At 33.3% G+C, this 16,999-nt stretch overlaps 1 protein-coding gene across 1 annotated transcript; it reads left to right on the forward strand.

Moving 5' to 3' along the window:
• The first annotated feature begins 429 nt into the window (after positions 1-429).
• Positions 430-12,675, forward strand: LOC111704985 (protein gustavus). The gene is made up of 7 exons (XM_023477396.1): positions 430-760; positions 1,236-1,743; positions 3,833-3,886; positions 6,060-6,150; positions 7,137-7,295; positions 8,849-8,987; positions 10,798-12,675. The coding sequence occupies exons 1-7, from the start codon at positions 579-581 to the stop codon at positions 10,799-10,801; spliced, it is 1,137 nt and encodes a 378-aa protein (XP_023333164.1). The 5' UTR covers positions 430-578; the 3' UTR covers positions 10,802-12,675.
• The last annotated feature ends 4,324 nt before the right edge of the window (positions 12,676-16,999 follow it).

Here is a 16,999-nt window from a genome sequence, read left to right on the forward strand (position 1 = left end):
AGTCGTTTTTAACGTAATTTTCTCCAGATAGACGCAACAGATAGAAGTAATTGATTAGTAGCTCAATCGAATATTTTTCGACGTAAGTCTAAACCCCCTTTCATTTTTCGCGAACACTCCCTTTAAGTTTAATTTAAAATCCAGTCTATGCATTTGCATGTCTTAAGTTTATTCTTGCGTATGCAAAGCTGTAAGGGTACCTTGTAAATCGGACATTCCACATATGTGCTGGATGTTATCTATTATTTCTACAAAATTAAAACATTCCTGATTTAAAATCCTGTTATAAGGTTTTACCATGCTCTATGTCCATGTTATGTCTGGGTAAAGAACAAGGTGTGTCTCCGCGTATATAGTGTTTGGTGTGTTTGTATAAAGTGTGTGTCTGTGCTGGATTGTTACTACGCAGGTTCGGGTTCTCTCCCTGCTTTCCCGGGCTCATCCCATCCCAGCCAACCCGGGTATACACAACCCGCCATCTTTACTCCAGTCCCAAAACATAACAGGGCGTTGAACCAGTGTATATTGGCAGTGTGAGAGGAACCCAACCCTATCGGACCAATGTTGGGTGGTGAAACATGTCCCGAGATATACAGAATATCGAACGAGGCTGTTGTTTAAGCTGTGGAGAGTGTCCCGTGTATGTTTGTGTAAGTGGACGAGTTCTTTGTGACTATTGTGGTTGTCCCCCGGCCCGACATAAACTACAGAAGGATCTACGGTTAGCTGGGAACCATCTACTGAGTTCAGAGAGCAGAGGGTAGGGTTTAGAAACATGGAATTCTTGCTACGTGCCCGGGATATATATTGTGCCAAAATAACTGCGTAGTTACGCAGTATATTTTAGACTAGAACTTTCTTTGTTTTGTAACGTAACCCAAGGAAATAACTCGTTTTAACATTTATTCATTTGTTTAAGTTTTTTCAAACCTGAAACTGGGGTTAACATTTTCAATTCGTATATTTTAACAAGAAATTGTTAGAAACGTACTTTTTTTTTAAACAAAGAGGAAAAAATACATTTTCTAGTTTAAAACAACTTAATTTTTGTATTATAACAACCCAACCCAACTATTCTAATATTTACCATTCAATAAACACTTTAAAATCGTGGCCAAATATATTCTTTTGTGTGTGTGTCGACTATACTAGGAACCAAGGTTCTCTATACTGTAGAGTGTACTTGGAACNAGGACAAAATGTATCCATATGTTAATTTAGTCTTTTTGTTGCAGGAAGAAAAGAAAAGGTGATCTCGGTTTGAGACGCTACGTGTCTCCACCCCCTCGTAAACTCCGGAGAAGAAGAGAGAACTCGAACCAGGAGATCCGTAGATCCCGGAGACAAACCATGGGTGGAACCGTATCCCGTAGTATCCGACACTCGAGTAGGGAGGGGAACACAACCACCCGGGCCCAGGTGTCCAAGGGAGCATCTATTGATATGAAGATGCCTCCCCGCCTAGAACTTCTCCTAGACATGCCCTCAGCGTCTCGAGATACACAGATCAAGCACGCCTGGAACTCAGAGGATAGATCTCTAAATATATTCGTGAAGGAAGACGATAAGTTAACCTTTCATAGACACCCTGTTGCTCAGAGTACGGACTGTATCCGGTCTAAGGTTGGATATGAGCGAGGTTTACATGTTATAGAACTGTGTTGGCCGACCAGACAACGAGGGACGCATGCAGTAGTGGGGATAGCTACAGCAGAAGCACCTCTTCATTCAGTTGGTTACCAGGTATTGCCTTGTCCAAGTTAAACATTCATTCTTCCATAACTTTTGTTTTTGAACAACAAAATTGGCCCAATTTTTTGAAAAGTTAGTATTGATGCATGATTTACAACATTAACACTTGAACGTGTGACAACAAGCGACATGTTGATTTGTAGAGCACAGGACAGCAAGCAAGTTGCCGAGATTTGTCCGGTTCCATTTGCGTTTATGATTTTTAGCCTACCAAACGTTGATTGATTGTCCCAAAAAGAGATTTTTGTGGGTAAAATGCTTATAAAGGTTTCGATGAAACATTTTGCTATTTAATTGTTAAACCTTGAAAATTAGGCCAAATATTCGAAAAACTAAATACTTGACTCCAACTCATGTTCTAATCCTTATATATTTGCAACTTAATGTCGTAAACCATTGATATTTCAAACTATTATTTGTTATTTTAAATTTTTGATAAGGTTTGAAAGCTTTAAAGGTTTATAAAATGAACTTTTTGCTAACTGGCTAATTGGTGACAAAAACTTTTTTCTTCGAAACGTTTTTCTTCAACTAAAGAAATTTGTCTTTTCACTAGAAAGTATATTGCAAACTTCGCGTGATCTTAGCAATATTCCAATATCGACGAAAATATGAAGATTTTTCAAAATTCACATTTTAAGAGGATTCTTAATTTTTAAAAACGATTCGTTTAATCTGCAGGGAATAAAACATGGATGGAAAAGTAGAATTTTTGACGATGATGGCGGAAGTTTTCTCCAAATTGTAAGAAATCTAATATCTTGTGAGAAGGTTTATGAATGAGTTCTTGATTCTAATAATGCAGTGCTTATGATCCATTTAATTTTGATGCGGATCCGGATCCTGGATCCGCACTGGAAAAAAATGGATCCGGATCCGGTCATTTCTTTAAGATTTACTTAGTGTTTTTAACAAAAAATAAATTTTTAATTAAAACATTTTTTTCTCGCTTATTTTATCCTTAAACTTGATGAACCATTCAGAAATGGGGAATTCAGATTTGGGTTTTAGGAGTAAAAAAGTTTTTTTTTGCAGTTTTTGGTTGATATTTTACTTCTTGGATCCGGATCCGTTGATCCGCATTTTTTTGCGGATCTGGATCCTAAGCACTGTAATAATGTCTCGTAAAATCCTGCAGCCTGCAGCTTTACAATGTTTTTAAGTGTTACCCAGACCTGCTTATCATCAATATCATCCGAAAACAGCTTTCAACTAAAACTGGATTTTAATTCATTAACGAAAAAATCAAGTTTCAATCTAATGAACCTGCCAACCAAATAAAGTTTCATTTTAAGAGTACATTTTACAATCAACAATCGCAAACCTAACACTCTCATCTTGCAAAATAATAACGTGGGATTGATTTTCGGCGGCTATTTTTTGTGTGTGGATTTTTACATTTCTGAACACAGAGAAATGACTTGACTAATTCCAGTCCAGAGGATAAAATAGTTTGTTTGGGAAGTTGTCAACTCTACTCAATATCCATAGCGTAAACTTTTAAATTGGCGGATTAAAGTTCATTTCCGGGAAAAAATGGGAAATTCACACTAAATGATTTTTAGAATGAGGTGGCTGCGTCCAACGATTTAAATTGAACCGCTAGTAAGTTGAAGGGAACCGACTGAGGTTTAAATTGAACCGCTAGGTGAAGGGAACCGACTGAGGTTTAAATTGAACCGATGGTTGAAAGGAATCGACTGAGGTTTAATTTGAACCGCTAGTTGAAGGGAACCTAATGAGGTTTAAATTGAACCGCTAGTTGAAGGGAACCTACTGAGGTTTAAATTGAACCGCTAGTTGAAGGGAACCGACTGAGGTTTAAATTGAACCGCTAGTTGAAGGTAAACCTACAGAGGCTTAAATTGAACCGCTAGTTGAAGGGAACCTACTGAGGTTTAAATTGAACCGCTAGTGGAAGGGAACCGACTGAGCGCGTTAAAAATATATTTAAAATTAACTAGTTATGACCTCGTTTCTCCAGCAAAGACGAACTTTACTGCTGAAATAATTTATGGCACTCTGGCTTAGTGGAAATAACGTAAAGGTTATGTTATTGTAGTTATTATGTTTTCTTTAGTCTTTGATCGGGAACAATGAACATTCCTGGGGTTGGGACCTCACAAGAAACAAGGTAAATTTTAGAATTAAAATTAAAAATATTAGAACCAAATTTCTGGAAACATTATGACTTCAGTTTCCGAATTCACAATCTTTTCGAACAGATCATAGTTCCGAAGTCTTGCTTAAAACGAATTCCGATCTCCTGGAACAGTTAAGAAAATGTGTTTGGAGTGTTTCTTCTAAAAATTTAGGTTACGCGGCAAACTTGGTAAATTCTAAAATGTTAAATTTGTCTAGATTCTCGAAGTCTCATTAAATTCTCCAATCGGAAAAAAAGACTTATGTTTAAATGGTTTGGCTCAAAATTGATAAAAATAAGACTGATACTATGCAATAAACACCATGACAGAGTTAAAGAAAGATTAAAAAGATAAAAATAAGACTGATACTATGCAATAAACACCATGACAGAGTTAAAGAAAGATTAAAAAGATTTTAAAAAATAGTATTTTGAACTTTTTTCAGTTTAAATATACATCTTAGATGTTTAAATATATATTTTTTCCGAGATAAATTGTTTCATGGGTCTAACCCAATCATCAGTTGAAATAAAACTTTTCATATATATTTACACTATTTGAAAAAAAACCTGCTATTTATCAGAATTTTTTGAACCAATATTAAAATGATGGGTGGATTTTTAGTAACTAGTTATTTGGTAACTAAAATTTTGGTAACGAACAATTTGGTAACTAATAATTTGGTAACTTAACAATTTGGTAACTAACAATTTGGTAACTAACGATTTGTTAACTAACAATTTGGTAACTGACAATTTGGTAATTTAACAATTTTGTCACTAATAATTTGGTAACCAATAATTTGGTAACCTGACAATTTGGTAACCTCAAAATTTGGTTAGGGTAGGTTAAGACAATTTCTGGGTTGAGTGCTGCGGCTAGGACAGACTAGGGGGCCGAGAACTGTGGTCATATTTATCCGAACAAAACCTGACAATTTGGTAACCAACAATTTGGCAACCTCAAAATTTGATTAGGCATGGTTAAGACAATTTCTGGGACGAGAACTGTGGCTAGGACAGGTTAGGGGACCGAGCGTTGCAGCCTTATTTATAAAAAACAATACATTGCTATCCGATATTTGGGGTTAGGTTATGTTAAGACAAGTTCTGGACCAAAAACAATAGAATGATATCCGATATGTGGGGTTAGGTTAGGTTAATACAATTTCTGGACCGAGCGCTTCGGCTAGGACAGGCTAGGGGGCTGAGCGTGCGGTCATATTTTTTACTCAAAAGTACAGTGTTCACAGAAAATAGCGGAAAACGTAGACAATCTTTTGTTAAAAAATACAGTGGTCCGCAGAGATAAGTGGGAAAAGAGGACAATTGTTAAAAAATGCAGAGAAAAGTCATCAAATTGTTACCAAAAATCCGTCCATCATAAAAAGTGGGCGAACTTTTTTTTAATTTCCAGAAAAAGGTTCGTGCATTTTTATCACCACAAAAATGAGAAAAAAATATATTTTTTACGGCATACAAATGAATAAATATTTCGAAAACTTTGGAATTTCACAATCATTTAAAAGGAAAATCTGCTTTAAAAAAAAAAAAATACTTAAATTTCATTTGAAGAGATTTAACAACAAAAATTTCACAAAACAATAAAACAATATTCTTTATTCCTAGCAGCTGTAGTTACTAGTTTAACAAACAGTTGGAGTAAAAAAAATGACTTTAATGGCGTTTCGTGCCACGTCCTTTTTAAGCAATTACTTCGATACTTCTATGTTGACTCCTAGAAATCCAGGTAGGATTATAACAGGAGCTACAGTGTGGTTTCTATATAACATCTTTGGTTTAAATGATGGTGTCCAATCCATCCTTGAATGATTTTACAGTCCTGCTCTCTTTCAACTCAGTTGGCAATCTATTCCAGGGTTCAATAACCCTGTTTGAGAAGAAGTTGCTCCTTACATCAGTTCTTGTTGGTCTCCTAATTCGTTTAGCTCTTAAATGTTTCTCACCTTTCATATATATTATTTAAAAATAACACTATAAAATTTCGCGGATTTATCTTTTTGTAATTATAAATATTTGATATGACAAAATAAAATAAAAATTTAAATCAAGTTAATATAAAAATTTGTGCCTGATCGGTTCAGCCGTGTTGACGTAAATTTAAACAATCAAACGGACAGAAAATTTATTAGTTTTTGTTTAGATTTACCATGACAGTAAGAACCAGACCGGAGAAACTTATCCTAAAGGTTTAACTCCGGAGGAAACCTTTATAGTACCGGATAAATTTCTAAGTAAGTAAAAACTTTTGATCAGCCTGAGGTTGAAACTTTTGTACTGTTAATCCCTTCAGAAAGGATTAATCCGTATTTAAGTTATTTTAATCCTTAAAAATTACAAGCCTGCGTTTTTTACAGAAAAACTTTAGATTAAAACATTCCGATGTGGATATAATATTTATAATATCTATATAAATATAAGAAATATATAACATATATATTATATAATACACAACTTTTTACTTATGATTTATTTTGGAAATTAGGAGCGTTAAATATTAGTACTTATTTACTGTCATAATTTTTTTAAAAAGAATTAAATTTTCTTTTTTCTTTTTATTTTGAGGTCCCCCTCACCCTCAGATTAGACAATTTTTTTATTAAGCATTTATCACAAAACTTCTAATTTTCTCCAAAATTTTTATTTTGCATATTGAAATATTCACTTAATACGAGTCTATTTTTAGATCAGATTTAAACTAAATGATGCAATATTTAAATCTAATTCTGAATTGGTAACAGTGTAACTATTAGATAAGATTATGAGAAATAGATAGCGTAATGGGGACAATCAGGGGCTGGATAGATTTTTTTATAATAAACAAGATTACATGATAATGATAACCTCGAGAAGGGGACTATCCAGTGTCCGCGTTAACCCTTGATTTGAAAAGTTACAATTTATTCACAAGGGAAAAAATTATAAGCTAAACTTAATACTTCGGCCAAATTTAAAGAATTTGAGCCGCGGCTCAAATATGGTTGGTTCCACTTAAAAATTGTGTTCAATATTTCAAGATTTAAGCCGTCGCTCAATTGAAACCGGTTTTGGCGGATTTGGGACGCGGCTCAAATTTATTAAATTCGGACTCAGATATGAATTCAAGGATGTACTAGGTATGGATGGAGTCTTAAGATACCAAACTTCAAGAAGAAATTCTGAGGGGAAGCATTTTTCGAAATGTCTTCTTTTACAACTAAATAAAACCTGTTTTATTTAGTTGTGCTGGATATGGATGAAGGCACTCTAGGGTTTGTAGTTGACGGACAATATCTTGGAGTTGCACATCGAGGTCTTCGTGGTCTTAAACTTTACCTCATCGTCTCTGCAGTCTGGGGGCACTGTGAGATCACAATGAAATATATTGGAGGATTAGACCGTAAGTATTTTTTTATTATTTTGTAAGAGAGGGGGGGGGGCTGTTTTGATGCATTTTCTACAAAAATAAGATCAACTGATTTCAGCGATTCTTTATTTCAATTCAATGGTCAAGTTTTCCGATTATTGAAAGATGGAAAAATTATCAATGTGATTAAACGATGTTGAAATATTTGGACGAATGATTAGACGTCGACGAATCTATTTTAATATTCGTCAACTCTATTTAAATATTCGTGAACTCTATTTTAATATTCGTCAAATCTATTTTAGTATTAGTCGACTCTATTTTAATATTCGTCGTCAACTCTATTTATTGTTTGTTTTTAATCTTTGTGAAGAAACAAACTCAAGAACTGACGAGGGTCAACCCAGACCGAAATATATTTTCAATAAATGTGGAACTAACATCTACTTTTTACTCTACAGAGGTTTGGTCCATCACCATCACTGAATTTTAAATCTATTTATATATTCGTCAACTCTATTTTAAAATTCGTCAACTCTATTTATATATTCGTCAACTCTATTTATATATTCGTCAACTCTATTTTAATATTCGTCAACTCTCCTTATATATTCATCAATTCTTCAACTCTATTTATATTCGTCAACTCTATTTTAATATTCGTCAACTCTATTTATATATTCGTCAACTCTATTTTAATATTCGTCAACTCTATTTTTTATATTCGTCAATTCTTTTTCAATATTCGTCAACTCCATTTTGAAATTCGTCAATTCTATTTCAATATTCGTCAACTCTCCTTATATATTCGTCAAGTCAATTTTTATTTTTGTCAACTTAAAATATTTGTCAACTCTATTTAAATATTCGTCAACTCTGTTTTAATGTTCGTCAACTCTATTTTAAGTTTCGTCAACTCTGTTTTAATATTCCTTAACTCTATTTTAGTATCAGTCAATTCTATTTTAATATCCGTCAATTTTATTTTTATATTCTTCAATTCTGTTTGAATGTTCGTCAACTCTATTTTAATATTCGTCAACTATTTAAATATTCGTTAATTTTATTTTAATATTAGTCATTTCTATTTTAATATTCGTCAACTCTATTTTAATATTCGTCAATTCTATTTTAATATTCGTCAACTCTCCTTATATATTCATCAATTCTATTTTAATATTCGTCAACTCTCCTTATATATTCGTCAATTCTATTTTAATATTTGTCAACTCTATTTTAATATTTGTCAACTCTATTTTAATATTCGTCAACTCTATTTTAATATTTGTCAACTCTATTGTGAAATTCGTTAACTCTATTTTAACATTCAAGATAAAATCTACTTTTCTCTAAACTTTCTGATTCTAAAAAATTGTGGAAGACGACTATCGGCCTCCTTAAAATATTTCCACATCCAGACTCGGAAAAAGACGGAACATCTGGGCTCGGAACATTCTAGAATTATATAGTTATCTCGAACCCTTGTTCACCTTATACTAAAATATATACTGGTAATAGTTCGCCATGTTTTATTAGAGTTCGTCCTCACGACCTCTATAAAATTAATATTATTTTATTATTTTCAGCTGAACCCTTACCTCTGATGGATCTATGTAGACGGGTGATACGACAACAGGTTTCCAAACCTAGGATAGAACAGGGACACCTGGATAAACTAAACCTACCCAAACCTATCAAGGAATACCTGCAGTATAAGGATAGACGGTAAAAATAAAATTCCACTTGGTATAAAGGGGTAAATAAATCATTTTCTTAAATCATTCCACTCTCTGGAAAAACAAGTTTTTAAAAAATTTCATTATTAACTATTATATTCGCGAAATAAAAGTAAATGAAATTATATAAAAGGAGAAAAATATGAATTTTGTAGATTAGAAGTATCTTAAAGGTGTAAAAAAACTTGCCATCTTCCTGGAAGCTTAAGAAATCATTTCCCCTTTTCCGGGGGGGGGGGGGGGGGGGGGGGGATCTATTTTAATATTTGTCAACTCTATTTTAATATTCGTCAACTCTATTTTAATATTTGTCAACTCTATTGTGAAATTCGTTAACTCTATTTTAACATTCAAGATAAAATCTACTTTTCTCTAAACTTTCTGATTCTAAAAAATTGTGGAAGACGACTATCGGCCTCCTTAAAATATTTCCACATCCAGACTCGGAAAAAGACGGAACATCTGGGCTCGGAACATTCTAGAATTATATAGTTATCTCGAACCCTTGTTCACCTTATACTAAAATATATACTGGTAATAGTTCGCCATGTTTTATTAGAGTTCGTCCTCACGACCTCTATAAAATTAATATTATTTTATTATTTTCAGCTGAACCCTTACCTCTGATGGATCTATGTAGACGGGTGATACGACAACAGGTTTCCAAACCTAGGATAGAACAGGGACACCTGGATAAACTAAACCTACCCAAACCTATCAAGGAATACCTGCAGTATAAGGATAGACGGTAAAAATAAAATTCCACTTGGTATAAAGGGGTAAATAAATCATTTTCTTAAATCATTCCACTCTCTGGAAAAACAAGTTTTTAAAAAATTTCATTATTAACTATTATATTCGCGAAATAAAAGTAAATGAAATTATATAAAAGGAGAAAAATATGAATTTTGTAGATTAGAAGTATCTTAAAGGTGTAAAAAAACTTGCCATCTTCCTGGAAGCTTAAGAAATCATTTCCCCTTTTCCGGGGGGGGGGGGGGGGGGGGGGGGCGGGCGAATTATTTCAAATATATACCCCTGATTTCCACATTATACACGCTCGTCGCGCACGCCGTTGCCAATAGAAGTTGGACAGAATATTAACCGGTATTTATTGTAAACAAATTGAAGTACAGGGTGGTGTCCCAATAAACATGGGAATTATATAACGTCCCAATAAACACGGGACTTATATGACGACTTGTTTATCGTCTTCGATCCAAGCGGAATTTTTTCATAAATACAAATATTGCAGTATTCCAATTTAAACATCTAAAGTCGAAAACGCCTGGTCTTGAGATTTTCAAAATGTGGTCTTATGTGTCTTCAAAATTAAAGGAGATATTGCAAAATTAGTAAAAATATCAATTTATATAATTTAACAAAATTGTCTTAATATCTAAAATCTTCGTCAATTTTTAAGATACAAGAAAGGTATATATTGACCACTTTATGAAAAGCTCGTAAGACATACAGCCTCGTTTGACACCCATTAAATATCAAAAATCAAAGACGACTTTCAAGTCTTCTCTCAATTCCCATGTTCCTTGGGACACCCTGTAGGATGTTAACTTGCTTAGGAAATTTCTTACGAATTTCTTCCGAATGCAGTTCACATTACTGTTATGTACTGAGTAGCTCACGTACACAATTATGCAGAAAGCTAAGGGGGAAACGAAAAAAAGGGTTTGAAGTTTTAATACCGCTAGGAACTAGTTTTTTAGGACCAGAAATGGAACTTAATTGAACCCTAAATTTCTCCAATCCTAATATGAGCACTAACCTTTTCATCTGTTCAGGTGATTTACCGGAGAAGGATATGTAAGCTGGAGTAAGAACGGTTCTAAGCCAAAGAACCAGGATCTGAAATCATCTTCCGACAAATCTTCCTGAGAACTTTCACTCTCAAGCCTTGCTACCCGAAGAATAATATTTTAAAACCTTGGTTCTAGGAGAATATTTACTCTGAAACCTTGGTTCTAGGAGAATATTTATTCTGAAACCTTGGTTCCAGGAGAACATTTACTCTGAAACATTGGCTATAGGAGAATATTTACTCTGAAACCTTGGTTCTATGAGACCATTTTCTCTGAAACTTTGGTTCCTGGAGAATATTTACTGTGACGCCCTCGTTCCAGGAGAATATTTGCTCTGAAACCTTGGTTCTAGGAGAATATTTACTTTGAAACTCTGGTTCCAGGAGAACATTTACTCTGAAACCTTGGTTCTAGGGGAATATTTACTCTGAAACCTTGTTTTCAGGAGAATATTTACTCTGAAACCTTGATTCTAGGAGAATATTCACTCTGATTCCTTGGTTCTAGGAGAATATTTACTTTGAAACCTTGTTTCCAGGAGAATATTTACTCCGACAGCCTGGTTTCAGGAGAATATTTATTCTGAAACCTTGGTTCCAGGCGACAATTTTATCTGAATATTGGGTTCCTGGAGAATATTTACTCTGAAACCTTGGTTCTAGGAGAATATTTACTCTGAAACATTGGCTCTAGGAGAATATTTACTCTGAAACCTTGGTTCTATGAGACAATTTTATCTGAATATTGGGTTCCTGGAGAATATTTACTCTGGAACCTTGGTTCTAGGAGAATATTTACTCTGAAACATTGGCTCCAGGAGAATATTTACTCTGAAACCTTGGTTCTAGGAGAATATTTACTCTGAAACCTTGTTTCCAGGAGAATATTTACTTTAAAACTCTGGTTCCAGGAGAACATTTACTCTGAAACCTTGGTTCTAGGAGAATATTTACTCTGAAACCTTGGTTCTATGAGACCATTTTCTCTGAAACTTTGGTTCCTGGAGAATATTTACTCTGACGTCCTGGTTCCAGGAGAATATTTACTCTGAAACTTTGGTTCTAGGAGAATATTTACTTTGAAATTCTGGTTCCAGGAGAACATTTACTCTGAAACCTTGGTTCCTGGAGAATTTTAACTCTGAACTTTGGTGGGACAACATTTTCTCCGAAAACTTGGTTCCCAGTTGAACCAAAGCTATTAAATCTTGGGATTTGAATTTCGTTAACTCACGAAAAGAAACGTGAATTTATACAAGACGAGATCAGTTCTATCTGATCAATCTCCAGACCATAGTTAATCCTATATTTTTAAGAACATAGAGATCTGTACAGAGTACAGAGTGCAGTACGATCATCCTGTACAATGTACATAACATGTTTTGTTTGACTGCAATTTTGAAATCAGATAAAAGAAAGATTATATTAACATTTATCAGAACACAAAGCTTTGATACTCCATTTTTATTTTGCATCCATTTTATTCTTCATTATTTAATTTTACATCATTTTAGCTCTGGTTCTTGTACAGATGTTGTACAATTTACATCTGTACAGACCTGTATATTGCAACAACCCTTCTAATTGTGATATTAGATTAGAATTTCATGAAATGTTGTGGTTAACAATTTTTTCTCCTAATTGTACAAATGTACATGTTCTGTAGCGTGTACTGTATAGTGTACAGTGTACATAACATAGACTATAACTGACATCTGACCGTTATCTCTAATTATATTCGTGTACAGTTTAATATGTCCTCACGCTTTATGTGTTCTATATTGCATTAGGGCATTATAAATAAAATTCATACTTAGACGAATTCTTGGAAGAATTTTGAAATAAATTTATAAACATTGTTTTAATTTTGTGATTTTAAGTAAATGTTTTTTATAAACTTTCGACTCTTCCATGCATTTTTTGTTTTCAAATTGAATTCTCTTAGGGAAATTCGTTAACTATGACTTTATTACGCGAGTTATTCCGAAATTTCAATTAAACACCCCTACTTCTTAGTCTCGCTTGCCTGGATACATGCAATGTTCAAAAACACGAGGAGGTGGATTTAACCGGGAGAAAGCTTGTCAGTTAGAGGTATACCCGGAGTTGGATTCAATTAGAATATTGGATCCAACTTTAAACTGTTGTGTAAACAGCTGACTGAATCAGGACTCTGGAGACACATAGCAGGGAACAAATTGAAGACGGGAAGCATAATATTTCTGAGGAAATGGAGAACACGTTGTCGGGATTAGAGATAATGGTGGATCTGATAGTTGTGCTCAAGAATTTAAATAAGAAGGACAAGATGTCACTAAGAGCATCAAGTATAACCTTGCGTAGACGGATTGATGAGTTGGAGAAGATTTTCCAGGTTTGGAGAATAAGAGGAATAGTAGATAAGAACAAGCTGAGAACAATACCAGATATTGGTATCATTCAAGGTAACAACTATTAAAATTAATTCTAGAGGACACAGGTTTCAAACCGGGTAAAAATGTTGTGATGCGGACGGTTTTCAAGTTAAACTAACAGATTTAAACAGTTACAAAAAATTAGATTGCTACTTTGGCCCAAACCTGACATTTAGTGTCTGGTCTTTGCCCAAATCATGGTCAGGAACCATAGAGAATAGAATATATAGAGAGGAATTTACTAGAAAAAAGTGTAAAACGGCCATTTTGTTGTACTGTTTCCATACTGCAGGTGTACTTCACATATTTATGCTATATAACCTGTTGGGCCCTGGAATATCATTTTATAGAAAATCTAAAATTATTGTTAAAAGAAAACCAAATTATGAAATAGGCTGGTTTCATGATTGACCAATGATCATTTCACATAGACTCTATGCCTTCCACTGTACAAACGATGATTTTCCGTTATCACTATAAATTAAATAATGTTTTTATTCACCTAATTCATTATAAAGTTTATTTAACAGCTTTAAAATTTTGAAATTGAAATGTTTAGTCTAGGGATCATACCGTATTAATGTACTCTACTGCATATAATTTGTGAACATTTACATGATTTGTACACTTTGAACTCCCTTTCAGGCTGAAAGGGACTGAAAAAATTCATACCGAGAGATTCTTTTAATTCCTCTCTATATATTCTATTCTCTATGTCAGGAACTTTCTTCTCCTGCTTAAAGGCAAAGGGTTTTTAGCTTTTCCAAAAAATGTTATTCTGAAATTTCTCAGTTGCACGATTTTTATATTATTAATCCTAATAACATCAAGAAAAATCTAATTTAAGGATTTTATTGTAAATAAGTTTATTATAAACATTAAACACATTGACAGAAAATTATTTAAGGAAATAATTAAACAATATTAAATTTATACTTTAAATTAAGTCTTTCAGGCGAAATTATTAAAATGGTTCATCATTTAATATTTAAATATTTAAAGAAAACTATTATTTAAAATACTTTAGAAAAATATTCAATAATTTCTTTTCCGTGTTCTTAGTACTCCTGGTTGTGGTCCAGTGTTCAAATACTTGGTGGAGAAACACCAGGAACTAGAAACTATCAATATAGGGTTTTATGGTAGGAGAAGTATAAGGATGAGAGCGAAATCGTTCAAACAGTGTTCTCCAATCTCAATAAAAGATCTATTACAATTAGTCATATGAAGTCTACAGGAGATATATTCAGATTTCTCCCCAGTACTCTTCCAAACCTAGAGAAGCTGGCACTGACTAGTTGGTTGAAGTTATCAGATCAAGAACTGATTGAGATATTGAACAGATCCAGGAGTTATCTTAGAGAATTAGATTTATCTGATACTAGCATTACCGGGCTTGGAGTAGAGGAAGGAGTAAACTCTCTTCCAAACCTAGAGATACTGAATCTGTCTGGGTGTCCACATCTGACAGTTGGAGGACTCCTGGATATACTGAGTTTGACAGGTATCAGATGGAAAACTGTTTGGCTTTAGGGGATCAGAATATCTACTGCACTTAGAAGCACTCTTTGTACCCAATATCCTTCTGTTCAATTCATAATTTAATGACTCGTGGATACAAATAAGAAAGAACCATTAAAGAATCCATATTGAAAGAATATTATTTGAAAGTTTTGTCTCTTAAGGTTATCCTCAACATTTCTTGATCTAATACGTTTACTGAAATTTAACAACATTAAATCAATTTTGGGGGTATATAAAAGGCTATCTAGTGGAAACCATTTTTTTCCACTGTTTTTCAATATGTAAAGGAATTGAGTCTTTTCCTCAAACTCAAATTTTTAAACCTTTATATCTTTTCAACCTAATAGCGCAATCCTTTGATATGTCAAACTTAGACTATTTGATTCAGCATAGTTTGAAATACCTAAGGTCTGCAACAACTAGTTGAGAAGATATACAAATTAGAAAATATGATTTTGTTGCAAAGACTCATTTCCTTTATCCTACTTAAATAATTGTTTATTGTGTTATTCGTAATAAATCAAATCTGTGCCGGAATATATAAAGATTTCATGTTAATTTGTATGTTCTTTTTTAACCCCTGTATTTCTAACTAAATCAAAAATTTGTAAAGGTTTACGACAATTGGGTTGCAAAGATATAGGGATTTAAAAATTAGAGTTTGTGGTAAAGACTCAATTCCTTTTATCCTAAACTTCTTTTCGATATTTTCTTTTTTTAAATTAAAAGTAAAATGATTGTAAAGTATATTGTATACAATATCCTTCTCTTCTGAACGTGTTTAGTACGTTTTTTTAAACTTTAATAGATTATAATTCCTGATGATCTTATCCATCTTTGGGATTTTTTCAGACGTCTTTTTTTTTAATAAAACTGTGTTTATTTCAGATTATTAGAATGAACGTATGACAAGAGAGGAGAATAGAATAGATTGAAACTAAAGAGAATATGCAGGACAAGGTTGTAACACAACCTGGAGATTTAAATGCTGAGAAGAGGATCAAGGAAACCAAGTTCACCAAAGTAGGAAAATGATGGTGTTTAGTTCAGGATTATAATTTCGTACGGAGAAAGTTTCAGGGTCCGTCAACCAGGTGGACGGTTTTGATTGGTTGAAGCAGCCCTGAAGGGTATGAAGAATGAACACTTAAAGGGTTAAAACTTTGTAAGATTAGTTCTTGGTATCGTCAAAACAAAACAAAAACTTAACTTTTTATAGAAAGTTAAGTTTTTGTTAATTTGTGCATTTAGATTAATTGAATATGTAATCGTGCTTATTTTGAAGTACAGTGGTATTCAGAAAATAGTGTAATTATAGTCGTCTTTATTTTCCTTGTGTTTTTGAAATATCGGTCAGGATACCTTCTCCGGAACAAGATGGACGAGGAGAAGGAGAAGTTAGAGACTGGGATGAACTGTCTCTCTCTCCAGAGCAAAACCATCTCTGACATAGATCTAGAGCTTGTCTCCTTGAAATCAAGGAAGAATGAGGAAACTGAGTTGGAGGAAGGTTTTGTTATGTTTCTCCAAGGGTTGGAAACTATTCAGAAGTTCCAGAAATATACTCTTGAGAAGAAGGAAGATAATGTTGAAGCTAAGAATCTCGAGAAATTAAACTTCAACTTGATGACAAGAAAAAGCAGGATCTCGGAGCTAAAGGCAGGATATTTCAATATATATTTGTTCACTGTTTGATTTATTTATTTTTAGTCTTTAATCCTAATAGTTATACGTAATGTAACTGTTCAATGATTTGGTTTGATTGTCTCTTCTGCATAATTCCGATTTTTGATTTGAGAAACTGTAATTGAAAATGATCAATTTTTGTTGAAAAGTACAAGGATATTACCATCAATATTATTGAGACGAAACATAAATAAAAGGTCACTTTAAAATTGATCTAAAGTCCTTTTAACAGTTTACAAAAAAATATTTTTATCAGAGATTGGAATTAATGAACAAGGAAAGCTAGTTGAACTACTCAATATTTATCTTGTGAAGCCGAGAGCAATTTAACCCAGAGAGAATGTTCCATTTGATCTCCGCAACACAAGATAGGTTAAAGTTGAGCTACTAGTTCAACTATACGGTCATACTATAAATACGCTACACTATAAAAACGCTACACTAAAAAACGCTACACTAAAAAAACGCTACACTAAAAAAAACGCTACATAGGCTATATTCGCTACAAGTTTATTGCCTGTTTCTGTGTGTGTATAAGTTTATAATTTATAGAGATATATA

The sequence above is a fragment of the Eurytemora carolleeae genome, unplaced genomic scaffold (assembly GCF_000591075.1).
Source record: "Eurytemora carolleeae unplaced genomic scaffold, Eaff_2.0 scaffold605, whole genome shotgun sequence".
Lineage (NCBI taxonomy): Eukaryota > Metazoa > Arthropoda > Copepoda > Calanoida > Temoridae > Eurytemora > Eurytemora carolleeae.

Coding starts and splice junctions, on each gene's coding strand:
- LOC111704985 (XM_023477396.1), top strand. CDS start 579: ATGTCCCGAGATATACAGAATATCGAACGAGGCTGTTGTTTAAGCTGT. Junction 761..1,235: donor CTGAGTTCAGAGAGCAGAGG/GTAGGGTTTAGA, acceptor TTTTTGTTGCAG/GAAGAAAAGAAAAGGTGATC. Junction 3,887..6,059: donor GGGACCTCACAAGAAACAAG/GTAAATTTTAGA, acceptor GTTTTTGTTTAG/ATTTACCATGACAGTAAGAA.